The sequence below is a fragment of the Pundamilia nyererei genome, unplaced genomic scaffold (assembly GCF_000239375.1).
Source record: "Pundamilia nyererei isolate P.nyererei 1_Seehausen unplaced genomic scaffold, PunNye1.0 scaffold00186, whole genome shotgun sequence".
NCBI classification, from domain to species: Eukaryota; Metazoa; Chordata; class Actinopteri; order Cichliformes; family Cichlidae; genus Pundamilia; species Pundamilia nyererei.
Genome location: NW_005187587.1, coordinates 304256 through 323835, shown reverse-complemented (window position 1 = coordinate 323835; position 19580 = coordinate 304256). Strand labels below are relative to the sequence as shown.

Here is a 19580-nt window from a genome sequence, read left to right as displayed (position 1 = left end):
TATATATATATATATATATACACATACATACATACATATATTCGTGCTGTCAGCGTTAATCTCGTTAAAATGGCGTTAACTCGTTGATTGTGTCCAGGGGGGCAAAGATGGAGATGGAGATCTGGAGGGGGGCGGGGGGCAAATATGGAGATTTGACGTGTTAATGCGGTTATGGCGTTAATGTTATTCTAACGACATTAACGCTGACAGCAAATTGAATGAATTCTTTGATAATAAAAAGGTTGAAGGAATAAGGGGCATGCTTATTAAGCTCCTACCTTACGTTTCATTACTGTAATGAAGATATTCTCTGAAGAACCCTTTATGTACTCGTACTGAAGTGTTTCCAGCTTTTTGGTGTTGTGCTTTGATGGTCGCTGGCAATGCTGATATTTTACAACTGCTCATTTTATATGAAAGAGAAAAAAATCATGGCCTAGTTTCCGTGTTTTGTTGCTTTTAGAGTAAACTCAGTTGGCAATAAGTTCTGTAAGAGGGCTTTGATGTGGCATTCAGTTTGTGGGGTTTATTACAGCAAATAAAGTGGACACAACATAAGTATTTAAGGTGGCATTTATGTCAGGGCATGTCTTCACACACAGGTGTATATAACTGACTGTTCATTATACCTTAAGACAGATTTTTGTTTCATTGTAACATATTTTTTGTTGGTTTTATAATTCAGCAGCTAGCCAAACTGACTTTACATTAATGTATATCTGAGCTGACAACAACTTGATCCATATAAATATTGACCACCCATTTCTAGAGAAGCAAAGAGCTTTATTTAAAGATGTGAAAAACAGTGAAGAGGAAAAAGGAACTCAGATATTCTGGAGACATTACAGAAAAACAAAAAGTCAGTAAGTTTCTATGGAGGCATTTTATTTAGTCTAAGGAGTTTTCAGGGCTGTTAGTGAGAGCATAACAAAAACCTGGTCCCTTTTTTTAAGCATCTCCAAGTCCACCAAACTGTTTGACCCCAGCCTGCTGTCCTCCTGTTGTGATGCGGCTCAGGGGAATGAGTTTCATGGTGGTCTCTTTCAGGGAGTACCAGCGGTTGTGCCACGTGACCCAAATGATGCCATTGTCGAAGCCATATTCACCAGCATCCTTTTCAGTGTACCTGCCACCTGCATAAAGATAATGCAAACAGTTTAGACCTCACATTAGTTAGTGCATTTGTCTCTGTTTATGCTAACTATGGCTGCTCTTAGCCAGGAGGGTTTTACCCTGGTAGTATTTTCCATTCAAATGTGCAGCATGACATCTGTTCATCCACCAGCCAGAGCCATCCTGCTGAGCACAGTTTCCGTCGTACTTGTCGTTGTCCTTGTCAAAGGTGCTGAACTGCATGCCATTGTGTGCTGTGTAGAACTTGTCGCTGGGGTCCTCTCCAAAGTCAAAACCATCAAATGCATCTCCTGCATCTCCACCAAAGTAGAAACCGTAGGTCATCCGGTACATGTCGATCTCTGGTCCCACTCTGAACATGTTATAGTCGGCATACCTGGAGAAATACGGCCACCGAGAATCGTGGATCTAAAGTTAGTTTTTGGTAACAACTGTTGAATCATCTCTGTTCTTCTTCTAAGCTAACATCGCTACTAGAGCGGTCATGTTTGCCTTGTCCACAAGTCCCTTTCTTACATAATCTGTTACCGTGTGTGTGTACCTTTTGTTGCCGTCCCAGTCGACAAGCTCTATCCTGAGCACAGTGGGGAAATTGGTGCTGGTAGTGAGCGCGTGAATCTTCTCGTTACCTAACCAGAACTCTGTGGTGTCATCTGGTGAGAGATAACCGAAGCCCTCCTTGTACTGGACCCAGTTCTTGTGGAAGTCCAGACTGCCATCACGTCTCTGTAGGCAGGAAGGCGTGATCAGATTCATCAGTTTATTGGGTGGTTTCTCCACTTACTTAACAAAACATTAATGATTTAATGCCTTCATGGCTTAATGAAAATTGAAGTGAATATTTAATTTTACTTAAATTTAGAGATTAATTAAAATAGATCACAAACGTTTCATTTTATGATTTCTGTTATTAAATCACTGTCGTGATTTCTCAAGTCAAAGGGACGGTCCAAAGAAATGCTAATGACACCGAAGAGGACTTGTTTTTAAAGCCAAAGCCTCGATTTTTGGTTACTCTTAGGTTTCACGTGTACGTGACTTTTGTCTGACTCTTATTATTCATTTCCATCCCAAAAGAAATACACAGGAATCACTTAGTGTAAGATCAAGATACTTATGGCCTCAGATGATACGTACCCTTTGAATTACCGTGAAGCCACGTCCAAAGCTGTCAATCTCACAATAGACCAGGAACTGCTCCGTTGATTTTATTGGCTTCACATAGTAAAGACCGCTGGTGGTGGCGCCCTTGTTTGCAACGTCCTGGCAGTCTGATTAGAAAAACGCATTTTAAAAAATGAGCAGCCTATTATGAAACACAAAAACCTCAATATTTTCTAAGTTGGGTAAATAATTATGTAATCACATCCACTAGAAAAGGTCACAGGACATTACATCTAGGATAAATGTTTGCTCTGCTCTGAAGCAGCATATTGATTTAGCCTGTGACTAAACGCTGAAAGAGAACAAATGTTGTTTGGATGAGACAAGATTGAGAAACTTGTTGTGAAACGGACCTAGAGGTCTGTTTCTTCTTTTTTTTACCTGTTCCTGTGGTGGTTTGGATCTCAACTGTGTCTCTGCAGGGCTCATTGCATTTCTGCTGCAGCTGATTCGAGAGCTGTTTCAAGTCTGCCATTCTTCTGTCATTGGAGGAGATTACGTTCTGAAGTTCACTGGAAGGGAGGATTACAGTCTATGACATGTACCTTGGTTTTATACATAGATAAAAAGCTGAGATGAATCCTGAGTATGAACCCAAACTTATACAAAGATCTAATATAACGTATAAGATCAAAGATTTTTAGGTACATAGGGTGGGTAACAAATGTCTCCTGAGTGCATTGAACTGTGGGAATTGGTGGACACTGATGCTGCTATGTATAGAGATTCAGTTTCAAGCTTCCTTTAGAGTTTTGTGTTTTGCACATTGAGAACCTGACAGAAGTTCATGTTTATTCAGCAACAACACATTATATTAACAAAAAGAATGATTTATATGTTGTTGATTTAAAAAAAATCAATCAACAGATGAGCATTGTAACCAAATGCAGTGGAGTAACTAACTGTTATAAGAGTATAAATTGAACTTTTGGTAAGGTAACTTACAATATTTGCCGTTCTTGAGCAGTTATGGTCTTCTGAAACCGAACAACATCATCCAGGATACTTGTTGACTTTTTGAAATGCACGTCTGAAATGGAAAAAATGAGCCGGTTTGACCGTATTCTCGATTTCGCATCAATATGCTGCTCAACCTGATCGCATCAATGTAAGTGTTAAGATGATTAGATGTCACAAAATAACTGCGTTACCCGGGTCAGAGCTCTTTTGATGTGCCGCAGCTGTATCTTTCATGTAGGTAATTGTTTCTTCAGCCCCTCGAGTCAAATTGGCAATTGTTTCCAGTTCCCTTAGCAAGCTGTCCAAATCCCGGTCCACCGTTTCTGTATATGTTTGCATGTAATCAGCAACTCCACATGTGGTTGGACAGTATTTTCCCTAAACACAGATGGAGCATGTCAACAAAACAAACAAAACTCTTTACGACAGTGTGCTTTTATAGAAATATAATCCATCCCGAAAGAACATTTAAAGCTTTGACTTAAAGCTGCGCACTTACAAAGCCATCATTGAGCCTGCATTCTTGTATGTTGTCTCCTCGGATTTGCTGCACAAAAAAGGAACAATCAATACAATTTTTATGCTCAATAAAACTACATCAGCAAAAGTGCAACAGTGCTCAGTGACTTACTGCTGACGAGAAAGAGAAAAGTAATAAAAGTCCCCCTGCTGTTGTAAGAAGTGATGGAGCCATGTTTCTTTGGCCGCCAGTTGGGGTTTCGTCTCGTTGGAGAATGAAGAGCAGCTCGACTCTGTTGGTTATTTATCTGAACAAGGTCCTCAGTCCAGACTTTGATAAGGGGTTCATAGGTAAACAATCCCACTCACTTTGTTGTGAAAATCCTGTGACTCAAATGTCCAACAGCCATCATTGCCAGGAGCTGACGCGGTCTGAAACTCATAGCTGTGGTAAAGGACACTTGTATGAGATCGCCATGTACTGTACATCTTTGTAAACTCTGGTGATGGTAAGGCTGTCAGCAAGTTTGAAGAAATCGTGACTCATCTTGCACTTTAAGACCTGACAGTATTATTGAATTTGGAAACCAGCGTAATTGAGCTCGTTCTAGCCAAGAGTTCAGATTGTAACATAGTTTATTTACCTTTCTTAATCTTTGCTTGATAAAACAAACAACAAGCAATCCTTGTAAAAATGCCATAATATGTTCCTGTGAACAAAAACTGGATTTTATATATTAGACTGATTAAAAATGACAATTATTAACAACACAAAAGATAGTGTTAAGTGTCCATACTGACAATAACCAAAATTACACATTAATAAATTATTCTGGCTTGCTTAATTTACACTTGCATGAATGAGACTTTTCTCCCTACAACAGTAATATTATGTAATGATCACTTTGATTCTCAATCAGCCGGTTAAAATTATTACTATTCTTTACTATCCTAACAAGGGTCCCCCAACCCTAGCAAAGTAGTTATCTGTGGTTTCTGACATGTGATGATATGGTCATGGTATAAATCAGGAAAGGCCTTCATCATAACTACAACGGGCAGCCTACTTGTAAAGCCTTTAAAACCTTTCTGTAGTGAATCCACCAAGCCTTATAATGTCGCTAAAATATGTTTACTAGATAAACTGTTTTACAATAACAGGGCAGGCTGTGATACTTTGAAACTTTTATTTTGAAAGTTGACTGCACGGGCATGTAAAACCAACCACTAGTGGCTGTGGAATCACAATAGACCCCACAAGACACATACAGGACACCAAACACACCACCAAACTGATGCAGTGAACTGACTTTTAAACGGTTATGTTTTGGTTGTTGTTGAGCGAGAACAGACAACTCTAACACCATTTTCAGAACTATCTAAATCTTTGAAAATAAGCTACATAAGCAGCACTGAAGTGCACCGAAGTAAGCTTTGCCTTACTGAAGTTTCATGAAAACAAGTTTCTGTTACAAAGTGTCTGTGAACAAAATGCTATTGGAAATAATCATAGTGGAATAATCCCTGTGGACTTTGCAGTCTGTATGTATGCAGGGGAACACTAACGATCCTCTTCCTTAATTCTGCAGGAAAAATCTACTTTTCTAGGAAAACAAAGCAGCTAAGTTACAGGCTTAATTTATAAGGAGCACATGTGCTGCTGTGTTATTGTTGTCTGAGCTGGAGCCAAACTGAAGCAAATACAGACCAACGTGAAAGAGCAAAGAAAAACCCCAAACTGTGGCGTGTGGTCAAAGAAAGCTCAGATATGATTAATGAGTAACTGCAGCACTCTTTGTCAGTGGCTAATTCCAATTTCATGGACACATCAGTGTAACTAACAACAGCTTTGTTGTGGATGAATCCATTTTAAAACATTTTATAAAGTTGCTTTATTTTAGAGGGACATATAGTCCCATTCAGGCCATCTGAAGTAATCTCATCATCAATGCACATTTAATCTGCATGCAGGGTGAGTGTTAGCAGATTACATTTTTTAGACAATACTGTGTTTCTGAGGGAATTTATATTTTTATTGCATTTACCAATAGTACTTAGTTGTTTAATACCCATAAGACAATACATGAACACATAGTCAGATTTACTCCACAGTGTCCACAGACCCAGACGGCTTTTGACCTTTATTATGGTGTTGGGAAATAACAGCTAACTGAGTTAATGAACCCAGTGCATTTGAACCCTGAGCCTTCTTGCTACATAAAAATACACATACTGATACATGCATACATCATGACGAATTTTATACTAGCCTTTATACTACTCTATCACATGAATTTCACCCTTGAGGTTCCCTGTTGACAAATCAGTCAACAAATCAGCTAATATATGCCATCACACAATGCTCTGGGAACGTGACTGTAATCCCTGCTCATATACGTCAAATGATCAGGTGGGTATTAAATCACTTACATCAAGTGCTGTGGGGGCAGAGAAGCACCTAAAAACCTAAAACAAGCAGTTTCAAGGACCAGAGTTTAGAAACCAAACATTATTGTAATGCAACTGCATAATGTTGTAGGAAATGACCTACAACAATGCTGTTTTGGTAAATAAATTAAATTAAAGTGTGTCTTACTTCTTTAAATACTTTAATATTTAAAAAAAAAAAATTCTGTACATGCATATTTTTAATATGTTTTTTTCAATTTAAAGAGATAAAGGAGACACTAGTCTTAACAGCAGCTGACATTACGTCCAATCTGGATTTGGCTCCTTGAAGGATTGCTTCATCCCCGGGTCAAAGGTCAAACTCTCTTCTGTGCCTCATTTTACTGAATAGTCTTCTGCCATTAATTTTTTTTTAAATTAAATTTTAAGGATCAGTTGGATGGATCATGCCGTGGAGGGTTAAGCTAACCCCCACCAACAGACTGCGAGACAATACAGTTAGCATTAAACTAAACTACAGGTAAAAATGCAGGCACTAATGCAATTTTGTGTGTGTATCCCAGTAAAAGCACCAATTGAGCTCATCACAAGGCTCCAGTTTCATGCTGCTCTGCTTGTTTGAGTCACAGTTACAGGAAACATGCTCTCGTGAGGCAGATGAGTTTGAAAGTACCTCTGCTGTCTTTTTATGAAAGAATTGACTTTTAATTCTACTGCAAATTGTTTGCAGACTTCACTGCTATAATATTGCAGTATGGTGGAAAAATCAAATAAACTGGCACAACTAAGTAAACAGATCCTTCCAAAGATGCTGTGTAGTTTTAAAAAGGTGTAGCTGCTTAAAATAGTTTTTTCTGTGGCCATCTCTGCAAGGTGCTGTGAGCAAACACACCTCTTGTTATCACAACAGAACAAACAGTAAAGATACATGTGACTTAATATAGCTTAATAATGGTTGATCTGTGGGCCCCATGTTGACATTAAATGATAAACCTCGACTACCTTTGTGTGACCAGGTTTTATTATGTGGAAAAAAAAACAAGCCCAGGATGGATATAAAGCCTCGCTGACCTGAGAATGAACTGCCAGGCCCATGAACCTAAACAGTGTTGAACTTTTGCTGAACTTTCTAGAGACACCAGATGGAAAGTGCCTCTTTCTTTCTCTAAGTGCCATGAAGACACAGGCACGCTCTCTAAACACCGGGTTCAGGATGTTTAGATGTGTTTTGGGCCATTGTCGATGTGTTCACATGCTCATGCCCGACTGACATTCTTACACTGTTCGCGCGTTATCAGGATGCAAAGCAACCAAAAAAGCAAGTTTTTAGTTTTCTTTACAAAGACTGTGCATACTCTGGAAATAGGTCACAAGAATATTATGCAGAATAAATGCAGTTTTCTTTAAAATGAAAACATCCACATTCCACATCTTAGGAAAATACGTCCTTATGTCAGTAATCAACTTAAGCACCAAAGCTGAAAAACAAAGTCAGCATAGTTCACAGGTCGTCTGACCAGGAATTAAATTTAAAGAGCCTTGTTTGGATGCTTCAGCGGTCACAACTATAATTCTGGAGCTGTTTGACTGTGGCGTAAATCTCCCCAGGATGGAGGGCAAAGGTTTGCGGTTTGGCCACATTCGGGTTCAACCTGCGGTCACGTTAAGTCGCCTCAGCTGAAGGTGGTGTGATCTGCAGTAACACATGCGGGGACATTGACACTTTGTTGTCCACATATCACAAACTAATGAGTAAAAAGTACATTATCATCATCAGTAATTCTTCTAATATCAGGATGTAATGTAGCAGATTTGTAGTCAGCTTAAGTCACACAGACTTTATTTGGTTCTGCTGGCGTGTTTTTGTGGAAATAAACTTTTTATGTTAATAATGCAACTACCTGTGTTTGTCTGCTGTATATGCACATTCATGTGTTAATAAGAAATACATCAGATCGAACCTTTGTGGAATGCATAACAATAACAATGTTCTGTGCACTGTTTGTGGCCCTCGCACTCATCAGATACAAAGTCCTGAATAGCCTAACATTACTCATGATTTCCTTAAAACTGGACCACGAAGCAGTTTTTATGAAACATTACTTCATCTAGAGCATTTACTTGGCAAGCAAAAGGTCGCTGGTTCCAGCTGGAGACACAAATCCCTTTTGGGATTGTGTCAGAAAAAGCCTCTGGTGCAAATCTCTACAAAATCAAAAATTTGGAGTCACCCACTGTGGGGAGCAGCTGAAAGTGGCTTCTTCTTCATTATCATCCACAGGTGAATTTACAGCTGTGCGTGCTACTTGTTGCCCGTTGATGTTTTTTCGACATTAGATGTCAGCTACACAGAGAAATAACCCCCAGCTAAGAGCCAAATATCTCGTTGTTTGCTACTGCTAACAACCATTGCTGCCGTGAGAGACTGATATCAGTTTTTCAACTGATTGCAACCCATTGCTTTTTACTTGGGTCCTTCATTCATCACAATTAGAGTTTTTAATGAACTCTCATTGTAAATATTGTTTTAGACACTGAATTATAAATCAGAGAGTCACTTTACCTTTAGGTCTAGATGCAATACCTACACATTGTAGGTTTTCCCATAAGCAGATATTGGCATTTTTAGACTTCATCTATCCAATAATACTAATAATAAAAGACAAACATGTCTTACTAATACTAATTTATGCTGAAATTAAAGTGATTAATCTTAATTAATCATAATCATAGCTTAAATTAGGACACCTCCAGCACAAATATTGATATGAGACTTTGATCCTCATCTTTGCTTATAATTTATGAGTGTAACTCAAGTTTTATAGTGAGCTGTATAGCTTATTGCTTTTTATGGTCATTAATCAAACACACACCTCATTAAACCGGCTTTCTCACAGACACAGTCAAATACCAGCAACGATTTATCCTTTTCTGAAAGGATTTTGCAGAATCGAGGTCAGCAGACAAATGTGCAACAAATGATCCAAAGACAAAGCACAAAACGAAACAAGCTGTTGTGTTTCTCAAAGTATTTGTATCTGGGTTAAAGATGAGCGTGTAAGTGAAGCCTGAAGGATTAAGGTAATCTCATCATATGGTTCCTCTGGGAAAGTGTAGGCCATCCAACTTATTTTGGTAGACTGATCCTGGATTGATGATGGAAAAGGACGGATTGTGAGTCAACAAAATCCACGGCCCAGAAATGACTGTTTGGGTGATAATCAGCTTAATTGTCCAATTTGAAATCACAAATAAAAAAACAGTTTGCATGACAATAATTAGCTTGACAGAAAAAAGCTCCAATGAGAACAAAGTTTTCATTTAACTTTATTTTTTTAAAATACTCTTTTATATTATTCTAGTTGTTTTATGTACAGGTATCTAACACCATCGAACTCGGTTGGAGCAGTTGGAGCAAACTCAGTTGGAGCAAAGTGGTGAGCTGGTTAGAACCATCTCCTGACAGCAAGACACCCCTGGCTTTGAAACCCATGCAGATGTGGTTGAACCCACATCTGCATGGGTTCTTTCCACAGCTTCCTCCCACAGTTCAAATACATGGATATTAGGTTAACTGTTGATTTTAAATTGGCCACATGTATGTGACTGAATGATTTTGTTCATGCAAATGTTCTTTTTCTTAAGCTTGTGCTTTTAAAAACGTATTGATACTGAATATCCAGAAATCTGTCATTTACTAAGTAAATAAATAAAAAAAGGCTTTGCTGACATGATGCAAAATACAGAAAAACACAACTTAAAAAGAGATTTTCCTTTGTAGTTATAACTTTGCTTTTGTTTGTCTCCTCCACTTTTAAACATAATAAAGGCTGGAGCACAAGTGGCTATCAGAGCAGTACAGTTGTTATGAATAGAGTTTATAGAGTTTATACAGCCTCTGTGAAAGCGGACTTCCCTTAACTTACAGTGTATTCAAAAACTTTTGATGCATATTATGATGAGTTCATCTTGTTTAACATTTCAAATCTGCAGTCTGAACGCAGACGTACTCTGCCGTTCCTCGTTGAACTAATATTTCACACGAGTTCTTTTTGCGCTCAGTGAGACAGATTAAAGCGGTTTAGCGGAAAACAATTGCGCATGTGTGCACCGCAGAAAACAACTAAAGGCAAGATGCTAAAGAGACGAACTACGAGGAATGCGCACGTGCGCAAAGTTACTCCTGGCCAATCGTGCCCTTGGGATTTTCTGGACGGTCTTTCTCCTCCTCGTGCGAGGAAGGATAAAAAGGCCATTCCACACACGCACTCTGGTGTACTTCCTCCGCATATGTTCACGATGCTGCAGCTGCTGACATTCTTGGAGGAGAAGGTCTCCCTTCTTTTCAAGTTCAAACTCTTTGACTCCAGCTGGTTAGAAAGCCGGCAGCGGGAGCGCGCTGAGCGACGCACTCCATCGCCACCCCTTCGCAGGGGAGACGTGCTAGAGGTTCCCAGATCCATCTTCACTCACTTCGGCATCTATTTAGGCGACAACAAAGTAGCCCACCTGATTCCAGACATCCTCCCCGTGCTCACGAGCAACGACAAGCTCATCAGCTCTGTCATCACAAACGAGAGGCTCATCCTCGGCTGCATATACAGGTGTGCCATGGTGCGCGTAGACACGCTGGAGGACTTCGCGTATGGCGCCAGCATCCTCGTGAACCATGTTGATAAGATGATGAAGACGCCACCTCTGCCCGACGTCGCCAAGAGAGCTGAAAAACTCATAGGAGCCTTTCCGTACAGTTTACTGTGGAGTAACTGTGAACACTTCGTGACGTACTGCAGGTACGGAGCAGCAAGGAGCCGGCAAACAGAGCAGGTAAACATCCCGAATTGTCTGGGGCCATGTCTAAAGTATGCCGAGACTTTTAAGAAATGTTACAATGATAAATAACTTTTTTTGTTTGTTTGTTTTCTTCCCTCCGCAGTTCTGTGAGGTTCTAAAATCAATCATCAGGGACCAGCGCACTGTTATCGTTTCCGGGCTGCTTGGAATTATCTCTGTTGTTTACTTTGGTATAGCACCTTTAACTACATTACCCACAATTCTGATTCCCTTCACTCTCTGGATGGCTGGTTAAAAGAGCTCAAGGCAAGAAGCCAATAAAGAAGATGAACGTTTACTTGGCAAAACCTCCCTGAACACTGAACTCCAGCTTCATGCTTTGTCACAGTTCTCTGATTTCACTGGCCAACAGTGTTTGATGTATTATGTTGTTACTGCATCATTAGTTTCTTATTTTACTCTCAAAATGTGGGGACTAAACTGATTTCTTTATTAGAAGAATCGGTGAGTTATTTTTGCTAACATTGGACTAAATCAATAATAATGTTGATGTATGTAAATAAAGGTTATGAATATGACAGTTGTTTAATAAACAATGCATTTTTACACGTTTGCCTCGTGTGAATCTGACTCTTCTTACATCGCCACATGAATGCCAGTGGAAGAAGAGGCCTGCATCACCCATGCTAATGGCAGATAACTGGTCATAGGGTCAGCTGTGGAACAGGCTGCGTGAGAAAGCCTCCAAAACAATAGTTGACAAACAGATAGAGAGCAAGTGATGGATTATCGCAAACCTTTATACTTTTATATCAAGAAAGAGTCAAACCCATCACAGGACTACATTTGGTAGTCCTGTGGTATCTATCTAATATATTTCTCTCAATATTCAACAAATCACTGAATAATAATGAGACTGGTTTGAACACTTGGAGGCCGATCTAGTCTGCAACAAAGAAACTAACAAAAGGTGCTTCTTTGGGTGTAATGGCTCAATAACTGTGACCTTTAAATTGGAATTGAACTTGTTGCCCAATTAGCCTTCCTGATGGGGGCGCTTCACCTTAATACCCCACAAATAGGCCTGAATTTCAAAATCCAACCACACAGAAAAGGGATTAAAGAAAGCTCCTTTGTTTTCCTGTGAAATTCACACTAAAACATTGAGCAACATTTAATCCTCCTCGGCAGACTCGGCCCTCCCATTTCTGTTATAAATAAAACGGTCAGGTGTCAGCCTGTGTGCTGCACACTGCCATCATGTTTCTCTACCAACTGCTCAGCTTTTTCTTTGTAGTTTCTAAAAAGGAAGAGAAGCCCAAATATGATTTATCTCTGTACAAGCGCGGCGACTTGCTTGAGGTACCCAGGACATTATTCACACATTTCGGGATTTACCTGGGGGACGATCGTGTGGCTCATCTCATTCCGGACATCCTGCCTGCGATCACCAAAAACAAATCTGCGATTGCAAAGATGGTAACAAATAACCGCCTCATCCTGGGGGCCATCACCAAAGAAGCAAGCGTCAGAGTGGACTCTGTGGCAGATTTTGCTTATGGCTCCGAGATCCTGATCAACCACGTGGATAAAGTGTGCGCACAGCCTCCCTTAGATGGAGACGAGGTGGCTCGGAGGGCAGAGAAACTCCTGGGCTCAGTCACCTACAGCCTGCTGTGGTACAACTGTGAACACTACGTCATGTACTGCAGATATGGAATGGCCATCAGCTACCAGACATACCAGGTAAACTCCACACAGAAAGGCCTCCCAGCAGCAAGACTAAAGGATGAAGTTCACTTTTTTCCAAGTCTGACTTCAAACAAGACTAAATAGGTTGTTTGTCACTGCGTTTAAACCTCGTGTCTATTCTTGTTGTAGAAACATAATTTTTGAATACCTTGCCACACACAGAATAAATGCATTTAAGGAAGTTAGACTGCTACAAAATATTTGTTTGATTGAATTTTGCAAAGTATTTTTTTAAATAAAAAACCTATAGAAGACAGTAGATTTTGCTATTCACTTTATTTTGAAAACCATATTAGAAAGAAATCTACTGGTATCTATTGCAGACGGGAAATATAATTAAAGCAGCCAGGACCATATATATTGTACCAGACATTTTATATATAAATTTTTTACATAGGTGTTATTTTAGAAAGGAAAAACATTAATTGAGACTTTTCCTCAAATAGGGTGGACTTTTTATAATTACCTCACTAAACAGTGTGTAAAAATGGTTTATTAGTACTTTTTAGGGATTTATATTGAAACAAAGACTTGCTTTTTAAAGGTTATGTTTATTTATTTATTTATTTATTTATTTGGGGGGGGGGTACGTTTTCCTGCATTTGTTATTTTGAACTTAACTATTTCCTGAGGCGAGCAGCTCCATCTAGTGCTACTTTGTGTCCACATTGTTGTCATTAAGACTTTCCCTTTTCAGAACAAACATCTTCTACTTTTCTAAATTTATCTCACGCACTTTGTCATTTATCACAGCCTAATGTTGACATTTTCCCCCCAGTTCTGCACTACGATACGGAAGATCGTGTTCAGCAGACTGAGCGCCCTTTTGACTGCACTGTGTGGCGTGTGCACTGCGCTGTATGTAGGCTGCGTGACGCCGCTGACGTTTGTACTCGTCCTGCTCGTCTCATTCACCATCTGGATGGCTGCCTAATGACCCCTGGAGAGACCGACCTGAGAGAAAGGACTCTGGCCCTGTTTTTGCTGTGTTATTGAAAACACTGGGAAACAAGGTTTCTAGGTTGTTGTTTCAACTTCTTATATATGGCTGTTTTAATTTCTTTCTTTTTTCTTGTAGTTTTCTGAACTGTTAAGTAAGCTGTGATATTACTGTAGTTTAGCAGGTTTATTTAGCACAAATGTATTATGACTCAGGTGCAAAACTTTAAAGACTTTGAATAAAGCTCAAAGACATTTAAATAAAATAATGACTGAGATATATGATAGAGTACAGGGATGAGCTGTGCAGTAAGTGTGATAGATGGGTTCAAGGTGGGGGTGGAATTACATCAGGGATCAGCTCTGAGCCCGTTCTTGGTTGCAGTGGTGATGGACAGGTTAGCAGATGAGGTCAGGCATGTCTTCAGATGACATTGTGATCTTCAGTGAGGGAGTATCTGAAAGGACGGAGTTGTGCTCTGAAGAGGAATGAAAGTTCAAGATGTTAAGATTTTAATTGGGAGTGAAGATTATATATCAGAGGGACAACTCAGGTTTCACAGTGAGAGAGGAAAAGTTGAGATGGTTTGGACATGTGATTATGATGGACATCCCCCCTCCCAAGCAGCAGGAAAAGAGAAAGGAAAAAGAGGAGGTTCGTGCATGTATTGAAGCAGGACACGCAGCGGGTTGATGTGACAGAAAAGACTGCTAAGGATCGGGTGAGATGGTGGCAGGTGATCTACTGTGGTGACGCCTAAAGGGAGAAAGATGATGAAGAAGAAGGCGAATACAATATATGTCAGTGTGATGGTGTATGCAAATTGTATTGTGATAAGACTCACAGAAATGACAGAACTTGTTACTTTTGTATGTTGTAGAATAAATTACTGTTTGTACCATGTGGACAAAAGCGCAATAAATTCCTTCTATTGTAATTAGTTTTTGTCATTCTGTTAAACAATTTGAATTTCCCTTCATGTTGCATTACTTTTATGGCTCATAGGTCATATCATTACATTATTATCTGCTGCTATTTCAATCGTTTTTGACAACGCCTTGTCTGGGAAAAATAGGCGGAGACAACAATGCTCAGAATTAAATGTTTTTGCTGCTTACTGCAGAGACTGTTGTTAATCTTCTCCCATTTCAACAGTAACAAGGAAAGTGATATATGCAGTACAATGTTGTGAAATTATCTTAATAAATTCTCTGCAAATATTCAGTATATGGCTATGCAAACACACAGTTCAACTTAGACTTAGACTTCGAGCTTTTTATTGTCATTGTGCAGTTTCTTGCACAGCGAAATTGGGTAGCTGAACCACAAAGGTGCTAAAGTAAGAAGAAGAGAAACCAATATACAACAAAGGCAGAAAATAAATAAATAATTAAACAAATAGAATAAAATAAAAAAACAGTGTATATGTATACATATGTGAGTGGAACTATATACATGGTGTGGACCAAAATAATTGCACATGAGCCAAAAATATTGCACAGAACATGGAAAGACTGAGATATTGCACATAGATGATCAACAGCAGTGTCAGGGTGGATGTGTTGGGGAAGTCTTTACACACTCTTAGTTTGCATTAAGAGTTCTGACAGCCCACGGGAAGAAGCTGTTCTTTAGTCTGTTGGTTTTGCACCTGATGGATCTGAGCCTTTTTCCAGAGAGCAGGATGTTGAAGAGGTGGTGGTTAGGATGGAGGTGGTCCTTTATAATTGCCCTGGCTCTGGAGAGACATCTTGAGCTGGCAATTAAGTTCAGGGAGGGGAGTGGACAGCCGATCACCTTCTCTGCAGTTCTGATGACCCTCTGTAGTCTCTTCTTGTCAGCTGTTGTGCAACCAGCGTACCACACAGGGATGGCGTGCACCAGCACACTCTCGATAGTGGCACGGTAGAAGGACACTAGGAGTTCAGTCTGCAGCCTGTTCCATCTCAGAACCCTCAAGAAATGGAGGCGCTGCTGGGCTTTCTTTACTAGGGCTGATGTGTTTGTGGACCAGCATAGGTCCTCGGATATGTGGGTGTCGAGGAACTTAAAGGAGGACACCCCTATCCATAAAAGGTGACTATGTGGAGAGGGTGTGATGATAAAAACAACAACAACAGCAATGATAAAAAAAAACAACAACAACGTCAGTACCCACAAATCTTTATTGTGATTTTTTTTGACACATCTGTGTTTGCCTGCAAAGCGTTTAGATGTGTGCAGGTCTTTGAAACAGAAATAACAGATTTCAAACTGACCTAAACTGACTAATACATTCAGGGGTTCCTTTGCAGAAGTATCAAAACTGAGAAAAAAGTTTTGCAAAAAGAAGTAAAGAGAAACATCCTTTTTTAAAGAGGAGAATATTATCTGATTGACTCAGAGAAGAGGGCGTTTAATTCCAGGATTTATAGATAGAACTAGTGAGATGAAAGCAGACTTTACGCCAGGCAAGCAGTCAGAACAAATCCAGGAAAACAGATGCTAGAAAGAACAACAGGAAATGTGAAACACTGAGCAGGTATATATGTGTAATGTAGAGCTTATGAGGGGAAAAATATAAAATATAAATTTATATTTGTCATGATGTAAACACAAGATGAGACACTTATCAGAATTTCACAGCATCAGATGCAAAGACTCTAAATGTTCAGCCTGGCCAGAGTGCTCTAATAACTATAACTGAGCCCGCCTCTGTGACAACCTATCCGGTTGTTAAGTCTGATGTCACTAGCCGTGTCTGGGCCTAAACTCTGCTGTAGGTCCATATATCAAACGATCACTATGACATTACTGAGAGTTGAAAAACTGTCTAAAGTCTTTCATCTTTAATAAAATGATCAGCGTTCTGCTCTACCAGGTGTAACAATTGAGTTTAACATCCAGGCATCCATGAAAACGGAATTTATGACATTTAACGGATTTAGAAGTTAGCAGGAAGTTAGCTCGCTAGCTTCTATCTAAATACAATATAGCATGTCCTGACTGCGGGGTTTTGGAAACAAATTAAAACGTACAGCTTTGTTATCACTTCCAACATAAATGAAGACAGAAAACTAAACAGCAGTGACGTTTGTAGGGTTACTGAAGTTGGGCTAGCTGGTATATAATGATGCGCTACGTGACCGCTAGCGACACAGCTATGTTAGCATAATATAAACAAGCTAACTTTTTTTTCCCGCTCGATAAAAGTTAACGTGAGTGTTCTCGGTGGTCAGGAACAAATGTAATCGCATGGCAGGATGCTGTTAAAGGACCAAACTTCAGCCAGGAGAACAACTGAGATAATCCATCCACAATACGAGGTTAGTCATTCATATACTGCTGCATGGGCTGGGCTGTAGTTACATCCTAAGGTTTTAAAAACTGAGCTTAAATAAATGATTAGCGGTAATAAAAGCCGAGGGAGGTCAACAGTGATTTTTGAGATTAAATAGAAGACAATACAAAACATTAAACATGTTAACAACACAAAAGCCATATTAAACGCAGACTACTTTAGGCCCGGAAGTAGGATTTGTCACGTCATCACTTAACGACCGGATTAAGTAGATCATGAATTAAGATTAAGATCGTGGGCAGTCCCCACTGGTGGGGCGAGGAACCAACAGATGTGAGCATGAATGGGTATGTCTCTCCTGCCTTTATCAAATTAAAATTCATTGTGGTCACTGTTTTTTTATTGTTAAAAATAAGAATAAATGATAAAAACACTGATATGTGAAGTCAAGTGAACTTTATTCATTTTTTTTAACATACAAACACATTCAACAACAATAGTGTAGCAGAGAAAAGCAATACAAGCACACTAACACTTAAAATGACATAAAAATGTATGTGGGGCATGAAAAAACTGCACAACCACATATAACGTCTTCTGCATAAGTCAAACTAAGTCTAAGATCCAACTCTTGATGTTTCCATCTGGACATCTACAATGTGAACATTTAACGAGTCATTAAATGAGTTTATAGGAGTCATTCTATAGGTGCAAGTGTATGTCTGTCTTTCGTCTGAGTATCACAGGCAGACCAAGACCAGAGTTAAAGAAGGATAATTGCCTTACCATTACACTTAAGCACTAATCCCGCAGAGAAGCACTACATATTGATTTAAGATAGGTGGATGTAATGGGCTGAACCCCACAGGTTCTAATAAAAGGAGTGCAGGTGCACAGACCCTGCTGAGATGGAAGTGTAACTGGGTTTTGTCGCCTCTAAAATTGACGATTTCCAGGGCTAAGTTGGATTCACTAAGAGAAATCTAATTTTCATTTCTATAATCTCACACGGTGTCAGATGTCTCCCTTATTCAGCTTCTATTAAATACCTCGAGACATATTTCACATGGCAGCTTTAAGAAAAAAAAGGTCTGTGTCTATGAGAAGAAAGTGGGCTAAATCTATTTTAAGAGCTCAAAAGCTAAAGCAGGAGTACACTGTGCGTAAACACTCTTACATAATCAAAGGCTTTCATTATAATCATTTTTTATATTTATAATACACACAAACTGATAATATTTGAATGACTTTTTTACAGTTGAGACATTGAGCTGTAGGTGCCTTGAGCTTTATTATTGCTGTCACCAGTTTTCCCTACCCTAACTGTCAAACGTGGTCCAAACATTAACATTAGTGGCTATAGTTACTCAACTAAATGTCTGGAATTGTCCTTTTAAAATATTTCCAGGGCACTCAAACATTTCCTAGTTCTGTCACAAAATATATTTTGTATTTTTATGTATGCTCTGGACAACTTTTTTCCCATAAAAATCAGAGTCTGCTTCCACTGGAGGTCTCTTCCTGTTAAAGGGGAGTTCATTGCTGCCACTGTGGCTAAATGTTGCTGATTGGGGATTGTTCACATCCGTTATAATACAAAGTGCCACGAGGCAACAGTTGTTGTGAACTGGTGCTATATAAATAAAAATAAAAATAGTGGTAGCTGCCAGTGCCACGCCTCAGCGTCTTAGTGGATGCACACGTGGTATAAATTTTTATCATAGGTGACTTCCATGTTCAGTTATTGCATTCACAAGATATTCAGAAAATGTGACCTTTGACTTCGACCTCGGGATCAAGGTTCACTGATATTTGAATTTGTCCAAGGTTTTCAGTAGATGCACATATGGCATCAATTTCAAAACCCCGCATCACCTCCTTCTCCAGTTATTCATTCACAATCTTGGGTGTCCATGCTTTCCACCTGCCTGCCTGGCGGGGTGATGACAATAACCCATCAGCCTTTTGCAACTGAGGGGTAAAAAGTGAATTTCGCTTTCTTCTTAAGAACATTTTAAATTATGTAAATCAGAAATCTAAAGATATTAAATGCATGGTGGTGCTGTGGTCAGTGCTGTTCCCTCACAGCAAGAAGGTCCTGAGTTTGACTCCAACCTTGCTTCTGTGTGGAGTTTGCATGGGTTCTCTTCAGGTACTCCAGCTTCCTCCAACAGTCCACAGACATGCAGTTAATGACGTTGTGTTAATTGGTGAGTCTAAACTGAGTTGTGAGTGTTGCTGGTTGTCTGTCTCTCTGTGTTAGTCCTGCATCAGACTGGTGACCTGTCCAGGGTGTACCCTGCCTCTCACCTATGATAACTCCAGCAAACCTGATAAGGATAAGCGGAAGAGAAAGGATGAATGGGTGCAATTTTACAAACAGTGTTTATAAATGTATTTAAACTCTATCACAGCGGTCCCCAACCCCCGGGCTACGGACCGGTCCGTGAGTCATTTGGTACCGGGCCGTGAGAGTGAGACTCGGGTGTGAAATGTATGGTTTTCAGGGTTTTTATCGGTTTTTAGTGTTATTTTGTTATCGTTTTTTTTTTTTCGTTAACTCGGTTTTCCTGGGTCTTTTCACGTGTGTTATGAATAAATCTTTTTTTTTTTCGGTACCGGTACTAGTTTTATTTTGTTGTATTTATCCGCGACACCTTAAAGGCCGGTCCGTGAAAATATTGTCGG

The 19580-nt window shown here is 39.5% G+C and overlaps 3 protein-coding genes across 3 annotated transcripts; 2 read left to right on the top strand and 1 right to left on the bottom strand.

Annotated features, from left to right (window-relative positions):
- Window positions 1–868: 868 nt before the first annotated feature.
- fgg (fibrinogen gamma chain) lies at window positions 869–3976 on the bottom strand. The gene is made up of 9 exons (XM_005746962.1): window positions 3890–3976; window positions 3758–3805; window positions 3450–3636; window positions 3244–3328; window positions 2680–2810; window positions 2272–2405; window positions 1676–1860; window positions 1233–1510; window positions 869–1133 (listed from the first exon to the last, which is right to left on the bottom strand). Exons 1-9 carry the CDS (start codon window positions 3950–3952, stop codon window positions 949–951), a joined length of 1296 nt encoding a protein of 431 aa, XP_005747019.1. The 5' UTR covers window positions 3953–3976; the 3' UTR covers window positions 869–948.
- Window positions 3977–10397: 6421 nt separating this feature from the next.
- Window positions 10398–11444, top strand: lrata (lecithin retinol acyltransferase a). The gene is made up of 2 exons (XM_005746961.1): window positions 10398–10953; window positions 11063–11444. Exons 1-2 carry the CDS (start codon window positions 10417–10419, stop codon window positions 11213–11215), a joined length of 690 nt encoding a protein of 229 aa, XP_005747018.1. The 5' UTR covers window positions 10398–10416; the 3' UTR covers window positions 11216–11444.
- Window positions 11445–12180: 736 nt separating this feature from the next.
- On the top strand, window positions 12181–13991 carry LOC102196868 (lecithin retinol acyltransferase). The gene is made up of 2 exons (XM_005746995.2): window positions 12181–12666; window positions 13451–13991. Exons 1-2 carry the CDS (start codon window positions 12181–12183, stop codon window positions 13604–13606), a joined length of 642 nt encoding a protein of 213 aa, XP_005747052.1. The 3' UTR covers window positions 13607–13991.
- Window positions 13992–19580: the final 5589 nt, after the last annotated feature.